At 27.3% G+C, this 18,515-nt stretch overlaps 1 protein-coding gene across 1 annotated transcript; it reads left to right on the top strand.

Annotated features, from left to right (window-relative positions):
• Nucleotides 1-305: 305 nt before the first annotated feature.
• Nucleotides 306-16,868, top strand: LOC114122184 (solute carrier organic anion transporter family member 74D-like). Its single transcript, XM_027984772.2, has 12 exons — nt 306-945; nt 11,277-11,443; nt 11,567-11,767; nt 11,833-12,132; nt 12,230-12,349; nt 12,414-12,596; nt 12,807-12,996; nt 13,072-13,216; nt 13,285-13,445; nt 13,660-13,763; nt 13,872-13,961; nt 14,048-16,868. Exons 1-12 carry the CDS (start codon nt 881-883, stop codon nt 14,362-14,364), a joined length of 2,043 nt encoding a protein of 680 aa, XP_027840573.1. The 5' UTR covers nt 306-880; the 3' UTR covers nt 14,365-16,868.
• The last annotated feature ends 1,647 nt before the right edge of the window (nt 16,869-18,515 follow it).

Here is an 18,515-nt window from a genome sequence, read left to right as displayed (position 1 = left end):
ATGCATATCATACGGTGTACTAATAACAAATAATAATAATTATGCATCCATATATCCATCTATAAATTATTGTATCGAACCATCGTGGTCGCGTGCGATATATGCGCGTAAAAATCGTTTCGGGAAATAAAACGCTGACGTACCACTACAACAGTCGTGTGCGACCACAAACATTTACCGCGGTCGTCGTATGGTCGTCGTCATGGCGACAACACTTTCACCTGACCAGGTACGACCGGGGCGAGCGCGTGTAACCCCACCACCAAACCATATTATTATTTTATTATACATTATACAGTTGTTGGCGGTGGCTCGTGACCTCATAGCGCGCCTACCGACTTGCCGCGGTGCACTCGGCCCGAACACAGTCAGCGGGCATCGCGCGCGCCGTTCTTATCCGGACGAGATAAAATATATAATATTTTTTATAATACTTGTAAATTAATATTTAACACGGTACCTATACCTCCTATACTCTGCCAGTACCTACCGTCAAAAGTGTGTCGTGTGTCTTTGATTTTTCTTTTTTTGGTTTTGGCCGTGGCGGAGGAGACGATGACGACAACGACATCACAGAATATCGCCGCAACAGTGTCGTATTCGGGCAACGCACCGTCGGTTCTCCATAACAGTGTTATTAATGTCTTTATAATAACAAAACTCGGTTCGTTATCGTACCTCGGTGGTGTACACTGAAGAAACGTCGTTCACGCGAGAGTGCAGCTGCAGGCCCGGTCGGGAAAGAAGAATATATTATTATAATTTACAAACAGGATCATCTGGCTGCAGTCTATTCGTATTCGGTGTATTATATTATTTAATATAATAAAGTTATTAATCAGTATAGCGGTCGTGGTAATAACCGAAGACCGCGGACGAGATGACCAATCCGTATTCCCGCCCAACGGTACAGCCACACATCGAAGATCTGCCGACCGATTGCGGGTGAGTTTGACGCGCGCGCGGTTTAAATACAATTAAAATATTGTTATTTGTTATACGTACTACGCAGTCGATTGTCAGATTGAACTATTGCACCACCTTTTACAATACTACGACGAATCCATTATACTGTATAGTACCTATGTGTGAAATTCGATTTATACCCATATAACTTAATATAATTGTTTAAGGGGGAAGATTATACTCGTTTCTTTTTAATATATTTTACTATTATAGTTTTAAAATGTTATTAATCTACTCGCAGATAAATTTACTACAAACGTGCACCATTTCCCCACGTCATACTGTCATAGGTACGTGATTCATGATATCGTTTAACGTTTTGGGTAGTAGCTTTATAACTTACGTCTATTGTTGTAGTGGTGATTGTTTTCTGTGAAATGGGTGGTAGTCAGTTTGAAGCAATATCCTTTTGTCAATTATACATATTATAGTAGGTATAGGAATATTAGAAACTTTTACCCTGTAAAAAATGTCTATTTTTTTTTATTCAAACACTATTATTAAGCTATTACGTGAACAAATATAATATGTAAGTCATAAGTAGGTTTACTTACTTACATCTTATATATTATGCATTCGATATGCGTTGACTAAATCATGAAGTTTGAACATTCATAATAAATATGGTATATATTATGTTCTGACTACACACACAAAACATAAATGTCATATACACAAGTTTTTAACACTCTCTAACTGACAAGAGTGACCAATGTGTGGTTTACTTACTGTACTTACTCATTTTTTTTAACAAATCAACGATCAGTAGTAGGTGCTTTATATACGCTTTATACTTTAATTGTGCATTATACGTGAATCGTATACTATAGCGTTCCACTGCGAGATGCATCTATATTCTATATGTTCACGAAGAACTTCTAGTTTTCAGCTTAATTTATTAATATAATGATTTAAAAGACTGATTGTATTTCATTGAGTACTGTTGGTAGTTTAATATAGTATTATAAATATTAGATTATTCTATTATAGTTAGTGCTGCATAATATATGAATCAAACTACTATATAATTACAAACTCTAGCGATTTTAAGTATGGTTTAACCTACAGTATTTAAATGATATAATTAATATAATTAGATATACCTAATTCTTTTTCCATGCTATTATATAACGTATTATTCGTGCGCAAAAGTTTTTACGGGAGCGTGGCACTATTCTATATAGCGAGTAGCCGAACTACCACGTACTAAAAGATTTACGTATGTTAGGTTTAGGTATATGTTTAGATACAAATTAGTAATTAATTATATAAATACTATAAGTTGTAAATAACTGTGATCAATAATAAATATGTAATTTTATTTAAATTATGATTATAACTTTAAGTTCAACTTACATTAAGTCAATTTGTTACATTGTTTGAAAAGTTAAAAAAATAATTAAAAATCATTAGTCACAATTTTTTTTAAAAGCGTTTTAAGTTCAAAATTTTACGATATATGTCAAAATTGCAAAAATGTACAAGTAAATATCAAATTTGTAGTTGAAAATTCATAAATTTTTTTGTATTTATATCTTAGTTTAAAAAATTCAACACTAAGTTTTCCATAAGTTTTCCTTCAAATATCTATAGAGAAAGCTCGAAGTATCATAGAAAAAAATGTTATGAGCGTCTGAATTTTAAACTATTACGAAAACACGTAACGATTACGATTTATCCTCAAATGAATTTCAATATTTGTTATTATTCAAAAAGTAAAAATCGTAGATATTTGAAACTTTCACTAGTTATTTATATTGACATTTTCTTTACATAATTTAATTTTTAAAGTATTTCATTTATTTTTAGGCTATTTATTTATTAGCCTTTGAAATATTCGTTTGATTTTTTTGGCCGAGTCAAAATACTTGAATATAATAATATAATATAATATTCACGAATAAAATAACAATATTTACAATCAAATAATTCTAGATTTTTGTTACAGTTAAAAATTACTAGTCGTAGAAACTTAATACATAGGTACACCAGATGTTTAAAATTGAACTCCCTGTACAAGATTTAATTTTTACAGATTAGGTTATTTGTAGGTGCGATATCATCGTATAAGAAGATGCATTTTATCTATTTTGCATATTTTTGTATCTTTATTATATATAATATATAAAGTATAAATTCAATTTATTCATGATATGGTAGTATTATTTATTCTTAAATTAAAATTATTTAATTGTTTTAAGAAAATGCGTGAGACAAAAAAAAAAATAGTAAAAGTGTAAAAACAATTGAAAAAAATTAATAAAAACAAATAAGTATGATGATTTACATAGTATTGACTGAGATACTACTATCCATAATGCATATGCAATACAAAAACCAAATAGCTCACGATGGGGTGTAGTAATATAACGACATTTTGAAGAACAATTAGTGTACTGGCTGTATCCATATAAAATATAATTATTTATACATAATATTCTTGTTTATTTAATTATTTTTGAATTATTTTATTGTTTATTAAAATTTTCTTAACAGAACAATTTAATGAAGACTCACTTTTAGAATGTTAGGGAATAAATTAAGTATTTATTGATTAACGAAAATCAATAACATGTTATATCCTCTAAATAAAATATTCGATACGAGACTATTGATCAGTTGTTGTAATATTGTGTACTTATGTATACTTTTACTATACTGTCTAGATCATATTTTCCCAAAATAATATATATGTGGGTGTTTATTGAGTCCATTTTATCATTTTGCAATCAGTTTTAAATTTATAAATTGTATAATGACTATTAAGTATATTTTATGACAAAAATAAAATACCTAACTAGTTTGTTAGTTTGTTTTGTATTTTGGATAAATCTGCATTGATATTAGGTATAGATCAAGTATTCATTTCATTCGATAACTATTTTCTATTTTCTACGATAACTACATTCGGGTGTACTTGAATGATAGAAATACTTAATAGTGACGCTCTAAAATCATATATAAATCAGGGGTGACTGACCGGTGGGTGTTTTAGTGTGATTTAGCATACTAGCCAGTTTAAAATTGTAAACATTTTATTCAGTTAATTCTCATAAATAAATAATTTATAATTTAAAATAATTGCATGTTGGTTTTTATGTAAATTATGAGTATAATTCAACAAAATTATTCAACAATTTATATTATTATTATGATATTTACTAATTTTCTATAAGTGGTTATAATATGAACTATTAAAACGAATATTACTATGCAATATGCATAATGCATGTTAAAAAAAAAATTGGGTAACCATAAAACACAATGATTACATTTATAGGTTACTTTACATTCAGTTTACTGTTATACACTGAAAGTCTGACACCAACATAAAAATCAACACTATAATATGTATCATTGTACCATACTATCATAGATAGGTAAAAATATATTTAAACTGACTTGTTTGTGATTTTTCTGTACATTATACAGAACATTTTTAATTTACCAAACTTACAACAATGACACCCCTTTATTTTTATACCATCATTAATTATTTATTGTTTTTAAATTACATACTTATACTACACACATATACTGTATAGTTGCGGAAATGTTTTTTCTACAACTTTATTTAAACACAACCTAACAAGAGACATGATATTGATATTTCTAGATAAATCTTACGAAAACCGAATGTTAATATATTGCGATTCGTAGAATTCATAATATTGTAGACAACGTTAAAACTTACCAACTACGATATATTTTTTCACACAGTGGACATTAAAAAAAAAAAAAACAAATAAAACATTGATAAAAATGTCAACTAAAACAATACAGGAGATGAAGAACCAATTGTACATGGCTATATACAGTTAGTTTACTCGCACGCATGCATGCATGTATAAATTTATTGATGTGACGTCCGAATAAAATAATTTCACACATGTATTGAATTACTGCACAGCATACCTATATAACTATATTAAAACACACGATATTTATTTGGCGAAAAACACTATAGACGTCTAGGTTATCTTTTACCGACAAATTATACGCAAAATATACAAATAAAAATTATTAACACATTATCCATTTGCAGTGATTGAAATTCTCAAAGATCACTGTTGACCACATTAATATTGTATATCAGTAGTAGTATAATACATAAGTACACGCGTAATTACGTCGTGGATATAAGCGTGCGCAGCATAGAGGTTTGTCGGGCGGCGTCTGTTGCATAACTATAAAGTAGGTATACCCATCCATAGTCTATACTGTATTGAATAAACGGTTTTTTTTCCGCATCAACGATTACCTCTATGTGTATTTTTTTTCATTACTACGTAGGCCGAATATATATATATACAACATATAACATATTATGTATGGTCGTTGGTCGACACTATAATGAAACCTAAATACGTTTAACATACCACTAACAATCTGTGTACACACCTATATACACCTTAAGCAGTTGTGCAAAAAAAATAATCAAGCTGGATTCTGACCAAATACTTAATGTCAATATAGTATTTATAAATTAATAGAATAGAATAAGTCTGTAAATAATATTTAAGTTTAATGTCGAAGTTGAGGAGTTCCGTTACCTATACAACATTATTCTCAGTGGATTGCGGCGTACTCAAAAACATAGTATTTATAGTTTATACAAATAAAAAGAATCTGTTTTTTTTTTTTTTTAAATCATTGTGTCAAATATATTAAAGGATATTCATTAATTTGTTTTAATTTTGTATGTAAAAATTCAATGCAAGTTCGACTTTATAATTTTTTCTAAAGAACAGCATGCACGCACATCGATCGAAAAAAGCAGAGAAATACGATACCATATTATTACTGACGATAATTCGCTAGTAAATGCTATAGTATAATTAATACATTATAATTTACATAGAAGGAATATTATTATTTTTATTTTAAATCGTATAAATAACTAAAAAACCTAAACTAAAAACCTAAATACGTATTATCTTTAATACTATTATAAACGAATTGTTAGTTAAAGTGTCCAACAATAGTTGTGATTGATTCGTTTCCTATTACTTTAAAGTAATAGGTCGATTTTACTGGCAATTAATGCATAACTTAATTTTTTTCATTTTTCATGACCCAAGCTCATACTCGATGATATTTAATAACGAATTTTGGTTTTAAATTCTATTTTTACCTATAACTACTGGTAGGTCTTTCGTATATAAATAATGTACCTATAGTCTACAGTGTCTACACATAATATATTAAAACATATAACATATTACATTATTATTAGTTCCTATAATATATTATAATATTATATTCAATTATTGGGAGTTGTCATGATTTTTTTTTATGTGGTTAACGTAAACATGCACGGTGAGTTATTATTTTTGGAACAATTAAAATAATAGTTCTTACTCTGCATTGAAATTGGAATTATGGCCTTTAACTATCTTTTTTAAAAGAAGATACAGATAAACATTAACTATAATTTATAGGTATCATAAACCATTATCATTGATTCCTCAGGTTCATCCTACAACAAAAAATAATTATTTTTATTAAAAAGTATTAATTACCAATTAAAAATTAAAAATTGATTAACTTATATAACAATTAAGGGACTATTTAAAAATGACATAATAAAATAACTCAAAAAGAACACAAAATTAATTTTGTGTATTAAAATATATTGTAATATATTATGTTTTCTGAATTTCATATAGTAGGTATATTAATAAATAACGTACGGAATCTACAAAATGTTTGCTCTCTCGCTAGGCCCGGTCATGCGTAACCTGCTATTATACGAAAATTCTCTAGTTATATGTATTTGCACAATCATAAGTAATAGGTTGCCAGTGAGTGATAAATTGCTAAATAAATTGTATTTTAAAATTTTCACACATTATTAATTGTGATTTGTAAGAGAAAAAACATATTTCATAAATAATTTTGTTTATGGGTGAAACTTATAATTCGTTATTATTAAGGTTATTTATTCATAACATTGGTTTATTCATTGATTCTCAAAATATTTTTTAAAATCATTTGATGCCTGACTAGTCTACTAAGTAACATCTGAAAACTGAAAATTGCAAATTATCGTAGAATATTAATTTGTTTATGTCACTGAAAATTATAATAGGTATAGGTACCTATTATAGGTACTGCCATTTACGACCATTAAATTACGTATTATCGTAAACGTAATCAGTCTACGTTAAAAAAAAATTATAGAGAAATAAGTATACGCCTTATTCCCCTTTCCCATCAATACTACTATCATAAGCTAAAATTCCGGAAGTCACTGGAGAGTGTTTTTTATTGAGAAACATTTTTCATACATTGCATTTTCTTAAAACTAAAACACTTTGTCTTTGTGCTATACAATCAATTCTTTAATAAATTATCATATATGTTTTCTCATATGATTTTACCTGAGAAATGTACCTAATGAAATAATATAATAAATATGGTTAAATTGATTTTTAGTTACATATATTTTATTTGTAAAAGTCAATTTTAAAAAGAACGCTTATAACATTTTATTTTTAAGTTTTGCATTACGCTGCACCACTAGTACCTTATGGGTAAGTATATAAGTACATAATATTATAGTGTAATTCACGCTTACTGTGTACATCGCATTGTATTAACCGGTAGTACAGCATGTCGGTATGTTTACAGTTTATACTTATATTACACCGAGTTGTTCATTAAATCCCATTCAAACATTTCAAACCACCGCCACCAACGCCGCGTAGTATTATAGGCAACTATTACTTATTTAAAATATAGGCGCGTCTGTTTTCCGTTTTTATGTGGACATTGACATTTATTGTGTGCGGAGACATACCCGCTGTATACTTATTACTTATACAATATTAATATATATGTACTGAAACATAAAATATCGTAACAAAACTATTTAACCATGTGCACGAGTGCTTGTGTATAGTTATAGTGTATATAGCTATGGTTAACATCATAGATAGGTACCTATAGTCTATACAGTAATGCACTATCTATATTTAATGGTAATATTTACTGACACAATGTCGGTCATAATACCATATTATAATATATTATGATGTATACACGCAGGCGTGGTGCCAGAATTATTTGTTGGCGGGCATTCATTTTTTGTAGAGCAGACTAAATTTCCAACTTTTTAAAATAAAGTTTTTATAACCTGCAGCACGATTTATACAAAAATAGTTTTGGTTTTTTTAATTATGAATCGATTTAATATTATCCGTAGACCGTCGTATTCTATATTATATAAATACTTTCAGTAATATACTTTATATAATACATGAATTATGAATATAATATATATTATGATACCTACATTATATTGCTGGTATACTGTTCCAGGAACAGTGTTCCTAAATACTTATTTGATAATAGACAATAATTAAATTTAGACTAGGTATATAAAAATAATAAAATGGATTAAGGATTGAGACATGAAAAACTAAATACCGTATAATATCTTGGAACTGTAAAGAAGGGAGAATGGGTCTTGGTGGTACGATTGCATCCTTTTTGGTATGTAAAATAGTGCATTTTTGTCACTGATCGTTCTTACAGTGGTGTATCTAAAAGGGATCAAACGGTGCATTATAGTATGAGAATCTTGTATTATAAACGCAATATCCATAAGTGTGGTGATTTTTGTAAATTTAACATTTTTAATAATAACAAGAAAATTTTTATGCGTAATTTGTAAGTAGCATTAAAAGATTGTGGGTTAATCTAAAAACGTGAATTCTATGACCGATTCACTCAAAATATCTTAAGTATTTTCTACTAATTCTTTTAGTTATCTTCATAGATGGATAAATTAAAAAAAAAAAATTGTATACAATTTATAGATATTTGATTTTATATATTATATTCATGTATAAAATAATTTCAATAAGTTAATGAACCTTTTTTTAACATTTTAGGAAGTAGTAGGTACTTGTTTAGAATTTAGATGAAGGGGAAACTGTTAAAAATGTTGCCTAAATTAAAAGTTACGTTTCTGCTCTAATGTATAGACTAATAATACCCCATAAATCTTTAATACGCGTTATCTAGACTGTGCTCAATATAACTTATAGCGGATTACTTGTTATATTAACCATGCGTACATTGAAAAGTTTGGCCAACACTGAACGACGGCCTTGGCGCACTTCCGGTTCCTCGGTCATCCGAAGACCGTTTACAATTAAATTGTTGCCCTCGTCATCATTTCTCTATGTATAATATAATATGCTGTCCCACATAATATATATATTTTTTATAGGCACCTTTACGTGCACTCTGTATATGTTATATTATTATATTATTATGCGATTCGGTAAGAATTGCAATCCACGCCAAAAAGTATTCACCACACTGTTGTGGCGGCGCCCATCGTGTATATTAAAATATATTGCGTATGTATGTGTGTATAGTTTTCAATGTCGTGTTATAGACACGGCCAGCCTAGAACGATATTACGAAATAAATTATAATAGTCGACAATATTTATTTTATATGGAAAAATCTTTATAATATGAATAATAATAATAATAATAATATACTTTTATATCGCTATAGTTCTTCGTAAATATCATATTATATATTATTATGATTAAGTCCACATCGCATAATGTTATGTTGGTAAAATTATTGTCTTATTATGTTCATTGTTTATATGTATAATATATACAATATATAGATACCTAATATTATTATGTATGCCAAACACGCCGCATGAACAGTTTTTTCGCTGCTGTCATCGAGATACCGTTCACTGTTCAACATACCTCCTATACCTATCATAGTTAGTATAATTATTATGAGTAGGTATGACTATAGTATTTCAAATTTTAATAATTAAATAATATTAATATAGGTACGTTTCCTTTTTGAAACATGTCGATACTTTTATTTTTAAATATACCTATGTAGTAGTATATAGAATTAGATAATAATATGGTGTACCTATTAATGTACATAATCTGAAACTATTTAATGAATGTTACCATACGGAGTGATGAAAATATATTATAAGGAGACATTAAGAAATAAAAAAAAATCTGATTAATAATCACATTTTTCTAGATGAAAATATGTTTAATACATATTATTATATGATAAAAAATGTAAATTATCAGAAAACCAAGAAGTATTAATTCAAAGTAAAAATCAAACGTGTGTGTTTTTATGTTAGTTTTTTTATCGTTTCGTATATGTTTCAAGTATCACATGGATTCATAAAATTAAACTAATTAAATTCGACAATAGCATTTTTGATTAGTTTTTAATGTACTGTGTATTATTATAATAGGTAGGTACCTATCTATTAACACCTTTACATTTTTAGATATAACTATTTTCGGTCCACTATTACAATTCACTAATCACATATTTAAATAACTTTCACTACAGTTAGGTACTAGTTAGCATTTATATAAGATTTTTCAAATATCATATTATAATAAATTGCTACATAACTATATTAATCTCTACTGAAATAATAGATACGAACATAAACTTAAAACTAAAAAAAGAATAAGAAATAAAATATTAAAAAAAAATGTTTAAAATGATTTATCATAATATAGTACTTATATGGCTATATATAATATATATTCAAATTATTCGTTTTTAAAGATAAGTATTTATAATTGTGATTTTATGTATTTTTTAACAAAATTAATTTTTGTTTTGTTACTTTAAAATGATTGATTGTTTTACATACTTTGAATTGTTTAGTACATTTTGATAAACTGAATATTTTGATATACCTTATAATAGTTAGTTTATTACAAAGAAAACCTAGTCAAAATATTTTTTGAAAGTTGATACACCCGAAATATTTTTTTTTAAATTAATTGTTTATTGTTACCTACATAAATGTGTGTACTTAAAATAATATTTTTTTAAAACATCTCAAGTTTCATTTGTTTTCTTATTTTTCTATTACCATATTTTACATGTTTTTAATCATTATCTTAATAAATTTAAAACATTTTAATAATACAGCTAGATTGTTGAATAATTTATTTTAGTATAAAAAGAAAATATAATAATGATTAATATTCATAATTGTATTTAAATAGATATATTATATAGATTTTTACATAGCACACGATTTTTCAATGTGTATGTTTGACTCAAAGTTAATTGCTTATTATTACCGTAAAAAGTAATAGATACAGTAATAATACTAATAAGTGTCGCAAAACTATTTAGTGTTACCCGAATTGTGTTAGTGTAATAAAATATACAATATATATTATTTTTTGCGAACGCTGAACAATATTATTGAGATTTCACGATTATGCAAATTTTTATGATACATAATCAAATATTATTTATTTTTGTAGATTGCAGTGGCTGGGATATTCATTATGTCGGTCTTGGATTAGATGCGCTACAGCTGGAAAATATTTAACTACCCTAACACTGTTTGTTTTCTTCCAAACGGCATCACAGAGATATTTTTTTTCAACTTTAGAATCGAGAAGTTATAATATACCTAAAGATATAACAAGTGTGTATAATGAATAATACCTAACTAACTAACTTAACTTAACTTAACTATACATAGAAGCAACAGTTGCTTAACTGATTAGTGATTGTATAACTATGTATTCATGTATTTTTTGCAATTTAGATTGGCTATGGATTCTCAGTGGATTTGTTCATTTGACATTGTCTACATACGTTGGATACCGAGGGGGTAAACGCAACAAGAATTCGTGGATTGCATTTTTTGGAATCTTGCAAGGGATTTTTGCCGTCTTACTAGCATTGATTAATGCGTCCGATCACTATAGCTTTCAACGGCCATCAGCTTTAGTTTTAGCCACTTTGGGTAATATTATAATTAATTATTAAATCGACTGAACATAAACCTTCAAAATATTTTATCTAATATAGATACGCCACTATGCGACTCCATTCATGGCGCCCATGTAAAAGAACCTTACGTCCCGTTTCACTTGGTAAAAACTTCAGTATTGTTCTTGCTCCAACTCAGCATGTCTTTGGGAAGCACAGCCCTATTGGCATTAGGCCTAGGTCTACTCGATGAATCGGTAACTCCGACCAAAATACCGGCTTGCATAGGTGTGGTCATCGGTTCATCACTGCTGGGACTCCAAACGGGGTTGATGGTGGGAAAATTTGCATTCCACGTAAGCGCAGACTTTAATTTGGCTGGTGATATCGTGTGGCTCAGTAAGTTTCAAATATATTGTGCCTACTAGCTATGTAGGTACATCTACTCAAACTCCATAGCACTTTTCAAGTTAAAATCTGTCGTTTAATTTAACAGTTATTGGTTTGATTTTGATGGTTGTATCTTTCATCGTGGCTTTATACCCAAGTAGACTGGTCACTAGCCAAGCTTCGACGTTAATACGCAACAGCCCAATTTATAGAAACAACAGATACGGTATGTGATACATTTCTAAGTTTGAATCCAATTCCGGTATTAAATTGTTTATATATTTTAATAGATTTCAGGAGCACGCTTGGAAGAATTTTCAGTAATAAGTTGATTTTATCCAATATTGCTGCCATTGCTTGTGTGTACACAGTATTGATCAATATGTTGTACGAAGAACCTAATTACATGGAATCGGTGTTTTTCGTACCCAAACACACAACAGATGCAACTGATCAAAATACCATAATCATAGGTTTGTAAATGCAATATATGCATCTAACAACATTAATTTAACAAATTATAGTAAAATTAATCATCTAATCGGTATTAATAATTGTGCAATCATTATTTTTTGAAATTTATGAGAAAAAAATTGTTTTCTGAAATCGTTTGAACTTAGTACTGGTTTAAACACGCGATGTATATATTATTATTATTATTGTGCAATTTTTTTATGTTTTAGATTATTTGAGATATCCTTTGGCAGCAGTTTGCGTGTTTTTATCTGGCGTATTAATATGCATTACACAGCCAAGAGCTACGTTGTTGGCCGCCTGGAACATTGGCATAATTTGTGTTGTGACTATATTAGTTTTCACTAGCATGTTCTTACGGTGTTCCAAAATACAAGTACACAATCAAATAACACATAAGTAAGAATTAGCTTAATAATTAAAAAGAACAATTATCACTTAAAGAGTTTTTCCTGTTGTTCAATGTTTATATAGGTCTGATTTAAACGAATTTTGCAATAAGGATTGCAATTGTCCGGACAATATTCCATTTGAACCGGTTTGTTCGTCAAACAGCCATATAGTCTATTACTCACCCTGCCACGCTGGTTGCAGGACTCAGGATCTATATTCTAGACAGGTGGGTCATATAAATAATTAAACTATATTGAAAAAATGTAAATAAATAAAAATCTATTCTCATCGCAGGAGTACGTCGGGTGTGCTTGCGTTCAAACCGAATCCGCTAGCAAGCGTGCTTGTTATGATCATAACTGCCACCAAATGAACGTTGGGTATCAATCGATTTCAGTGTTGATTCTGTCACTGTTGGGCACGTGTATAGTTGGCACAATCATTTTATTGCTCAGGTATAACAATGCAGATGAATTAAACTTTATATATTCTATGGTCGGTGATCCATAAACATGGTTAAATTAATTTGTTTAAGTCAATATTTGTGTTTTAAAAATATTATTATCTGATAATACAGTAATCGAATGATATTTTATATACCTGCACATATTATACCCTTAAACAGGATTTTAATTTGCTATTCTACTGATTGTAACCTTACAATTTTAGAAGCGTAGAACCTGATGATCGCACCACAGCTTTGGGATTCGCAGTGACTTTCATTTGTTTGATGGGACATGTGCCCGGAAAAATACTTTACATATTTGTTGGAAGTACGTAAAAATTATGGATATAAAAACTATTTTTCTGTATACTTGATTTTATGTCATTCTAAGAATAGACAACATAAACATTATATAATTGAGTCGTTTATTTTTCAGATTTAACGTGTATTTTGTATGACAGCAACGATCAATGCCGGTTAAATGGCTCAGCAACGTTTTCAACCTACCTTAGTCTGTCTAACATATGTAAGCGTAACCTACCTATAACCGTGGCATGTAGATTGTAAATATTGCTAAAATATTTTAACTCGTATACGTTAACTTGTTCGCAGGTATACTTATGACATCAGCAGCACTCTATGCGTGTGTGTGCTTAATGTCAAGGCCATTACGTCCGTATGGAACTTCTGATTCCGCGAAAAAATTTATCGTTAACTCAGTATCGAGTCCGTTGAGTCCGTTAGCACCGCCAGGATTTGAAGAAAGAGCACCCACGCCGACCAGAAAACCTCCGAAAAGAAGACCGTCTGATTTATCGTTTTCTGCTTCAAATACTAATATTGATTTTACTAGGCATACAGACGACTATTCTCCCAGGAGTCCCGGAACAACGCTTAGAGAAGGGGGCGTTTTAACTACATTACTATAATAAACTTTCATGAAAAAATGTGAACAGTGAACACACATTAACTACGAAGGAGATATTATGTGATTTGAATATCCAATGGCTCAGATCGATCACTGATACGTATGCATCATGTATAATATATATATAGTTTATAGGTATATAATATATATTATATTATACTCCAGGTGCCTCAGTAAGCGTAAACAAAATCAAAATTAATTATGCCATACTATTTAATTTAAAAATATACTACGTACCAATCTAGTCTATGGCTTAAGCTCTATAATAGAGGATATAACAATTTGGTCCTAACTCCTAATCTATTAAACTTAATAATAAAACTATGCGAGTTCAAAAAGAGAAAAAAATTTAAGAATAACGAAACTCGTGCTTACTCGATTAAAAGTTGTATTAATGGTACGAAAATAATCAAAATTTATTAACATTTTTAAAGGTATACCTATAATAATATAATAATGAAATAATAACGGTAATATATGATACTCATGTTTCAATTAATAAATTATGAATTTAATTGAATTTAAAGTTATACAATCTGTAATGAATAACGATTGACATTTGGTTGTAACCACTACATGTATTGTTTGGATAAAATACGTACCTATGTTTAATTATAATTTTTTTATGCATAATATTTTATCACGAATTTTATTTTAAGTTAATCTCTTATAATATTTACAAAATAAAATAGGTATTTTAATTTTTCAATATTAATATGTATCTGTAATTAACCGACTGCCTATAATTTATAATGTATAAACGTAATTATTGGCTGTATTGTTCAAATCTATCATAAAAATAATTAATTGTATAATTGATAATAACTTTAATTTATTATGAGTACCTATGCTAATCAATAAGCATTAAATTATAACTTAACATAATTTATCAACAAATATTTTGTTAAAACCAATACTAGATACATTTTAAATTTTAAATTTTAAATAACAAAATATTGTTTTCTTAGACAGTTTAGTTTATTAAAAACTACATGACAAATAAATCTAAAATATTTATTATTGAAAATCTATAATAGTAAATACCTATTGATTGTTTTATATAATAATTATAAGGATTTATTTACAAATCAAAGTACTAAAACTATTTTAAAAGAATTAATAAAATAGATAATCCTTGCAGTTAATTCTATAATCTAGTTTAATAAGACAAATAGGTACTTACATGAAGTTTGAACATAATCTTTTTAACTGTTTTTTATACTCATGTGTTATGATAAAATATGTTTCAATTTGTGTTCATATTCAAACATATTATGTATAATTAATTATCGTTAATTTTTATCTGTTTTTAACCATTCCTTGTAAAATAATTAATTAGCTATACCTTAATTTATATGATTGATTTAGATAAAAGAATTGATATATGGTTTTAAGCATCACGTATTCACGTTAAGTTCATTTAAGTTCTGTACTTATTCAAAATGTAAGCATAAAGGTAACAGCTTTAATCATTATCAATATATTATATAAATAATTTTGCTATGTTAGCATAAGTTTAACTACTTTGTAAATATGATCAAGAAAATTGTTATTAAATCATTAGTTACTCAAAGTTACATTAGTCTGAAAAAATGGATCATTAGACATTGCAATAATTTAGTAAGTATGTAGTAATATTTTCTAAAACCTGTTAATTTTATTAAATTTACATTGATATTTATTAAATATTGTATTTTCGTTACATGAGGATTTCCATACCCAAACATATTATATCTATGTTGTTGATTTTACACAATTCTAGTCAATAGTTCTTTTTCATACTATTTATTTTTTTTAAAGGGATCAAAGTGTTTAGCTTTGACTAAATTAGGCCCTTATTTAATTAATTAATATTATGTGTTAATACAATATTGAATATACTATAAAAATAGAGTAGATATTTACTATTAATATTACCTGACTACTGTGTAATTTATTATTAGAGTTCCATTTATTTTTAAAATTAAAATAACCTTAATTTACTACTTATATTTTCAAATTTTTAATATGACACGTGACTTTATTGAGGTAATTTACAACACAAATTATATCATTGTGAATATTTGATGTTTGGTACTTTCATCGTTACAAAATATATATTATTTAGTAATTAAACAATAATATTTATCATAATAATATAATTGTAATTACAAATATTTAAATAATCATGTCGACATGATGAAATTATGAAAAATTAAAAGATATTTTCCCAAAAATAATATTATGCATTATTTTAATAATTATAGTTTAAAGCTTACCAAAATGTTAATAATAAATTTATATGATTCATTCTGAATTAAATTTTTAACCAATTACTGTGACGAAAATGTAAATTTAATATTTATGGGTTTATTTTTAATGTTTACTTACTTTTGTTATTTTCTTCTTGTTTTAAAATATAATTATATTTTTGTGACATTTTATATTAATATATACCTACTTTTTTTGTAAAGTATTAATGGTAATTTTAGATGTATTTAAAAATATATTATGTATAAAAAAGAATTTTTTGGAATTTATTTTACAATTATCTTGAAAACTATTAAACGTGTATATTTAGTATTTACCTCATAGCAGGAATCCACTACAACATATTATGGTCGAATTATTATTTCATTGATTGATGAGCATTTTTAGTAGATGCAATTTTAAGAACCGCGTTATTTTCTGTGAGTTTAGCATAACATAACATTTGCATGCTATTTTAAAATATCACTTCTATTTCTTGCCGAAAGCGAATGAATATAAATGGATCTTATGACGATAATATATATATTATATATACGTTTTATAACCACGCGTATATTATTAAGGTACCTAGTAAATACCTCAAATATTTAATTTAATTATTGTTATACTTCATCCATGCGTGATGCGATCATGGCATTTGAGACAATTAAAAAATAACAAAATCGATGCGTAGAATTGCTTGATATTTCAATTTAATAATAAAATTAAAATGTTTAGGTACCTAACGTAAATAATATTTTTAACAAATAAAATATTAATAGCTTGAAATATCAATAAATATTAATTACATTTTGCGCTTGAAACTATTCGTAATAGCAAGTTTCTAAATCATAATAATATTAACAACACGTGTTGTTCAAGAATTTGATTAATATTTAGTTAATAAACAATTAGCATAATATTATTCATTGTCTAGTATTGTATTGATATAATAAAAGTAAATTTGTGTTTATAAAATATTTTTAAAAAATGGATGTACCTAAACCACAATTTAAAAAAAACAATTATTATTTTCATTTTTCTCTTTTAAATTTAAAAAATGTGTGTACTGTTAAAAAGTAAACTTCTTTAAATCGATCTTTATGTGCACAGACTGTAAGACTGTACTCAAACGTGTCACCGCAAGTACCACAACCACAAGAGGTTTATATATACATGAAGGACTTGCATAAATCTGAAGAAATAAATCTGACGAAGACAATTATCGAAATAAATAAATGCGAAATCTTTACACAAAGAAGGGCACATGAAATAGCAGAAATAAGGTTAGGTTAGGTAAAACTATTCAAATTTCTGATGCAGCATGCACAAAACACCAAGTTAGTCGTTGACATATTACAGGTACACTCATAATCTATATAATTATATATTTTATTAAACTAATATGATAATAATATGAGCATAGTTTAACATATTAATATTTACAATTAAAATAATCATACGAGTACTAGATTTGGATACAGGCTGTATGTCTGTCCATTGTCCACTGTGTACACTGCACATGTCTTAAGGATTTTTGATATAAAATGTGTGTCTATTATAGTTCATCGGTAAATATATAATAACAGTTTTTACGATATAACACTCATTATGAATAAGATACAAAGCAAAAATAATTATTTAATATTTAATTTAATATAGTGGTGTAAAAATAATGTTAATATAAAATATTTGTGATAACACCTTCGCCCTAACCTTATGTAATAAAAATGAGATAGAGCTATAGAACGGATCCTTCCTAAAAAAAGTTTCTTTTTTATTAGACCTATTTGAAGTTGAAATTCTTACAAAATTCGTCTAAAAACACAAAAGTTCACAAACTTTAAATATATCCATATAAAATTAAAAAATCTAAAAATTATTATTTTTATATAGGTACACTTGAAGTTCAAATCTAGACGA

This window comes from Aphis gossypii, chromosome 1 (assembly GCF_020184175.1).
Source record: "Aphis gossypii isolate Hap1 chromosome 1, ASM2018417v2, whole genome shotgun sequence".
Taxonomy (NCBI): domain Eukaryota; kingdom Metazoa; phylum Arthropoda; class Insecta; order Hemiptera; family Aphididae; genus Aphis; species Aphis gossypii.
The sequence above is the reverse complement of the archived record's forward strand: the minus strand, read 5'-3'. Positions and strand labels throughout refer to the sequence as shown.

Bases quoted from the DNA above. Each gene is read 5' to 3' on its own strand.
- LOC114122184 (XM_027984772.2), top strand. From the start codon at position 881: ATGACCAATCCGTATTCCCGCCCAACGGTACAGCCACACATCGAAGAT. The intron at 946-11,276 runs GTGAGTTTGACG...TTATTTTTGTAG, and splicing joins GATCTGCCGACCGATTGCGG to ATTGCAGTGGCTGGGATATT. The intron at 12,133-12,229 runs GTAAGTTTCAAA...TTAATTTAACAG, and splicing joins TGGTGATATCGTGTGGCTCA to TTATTGGTTTGATTTTGATG.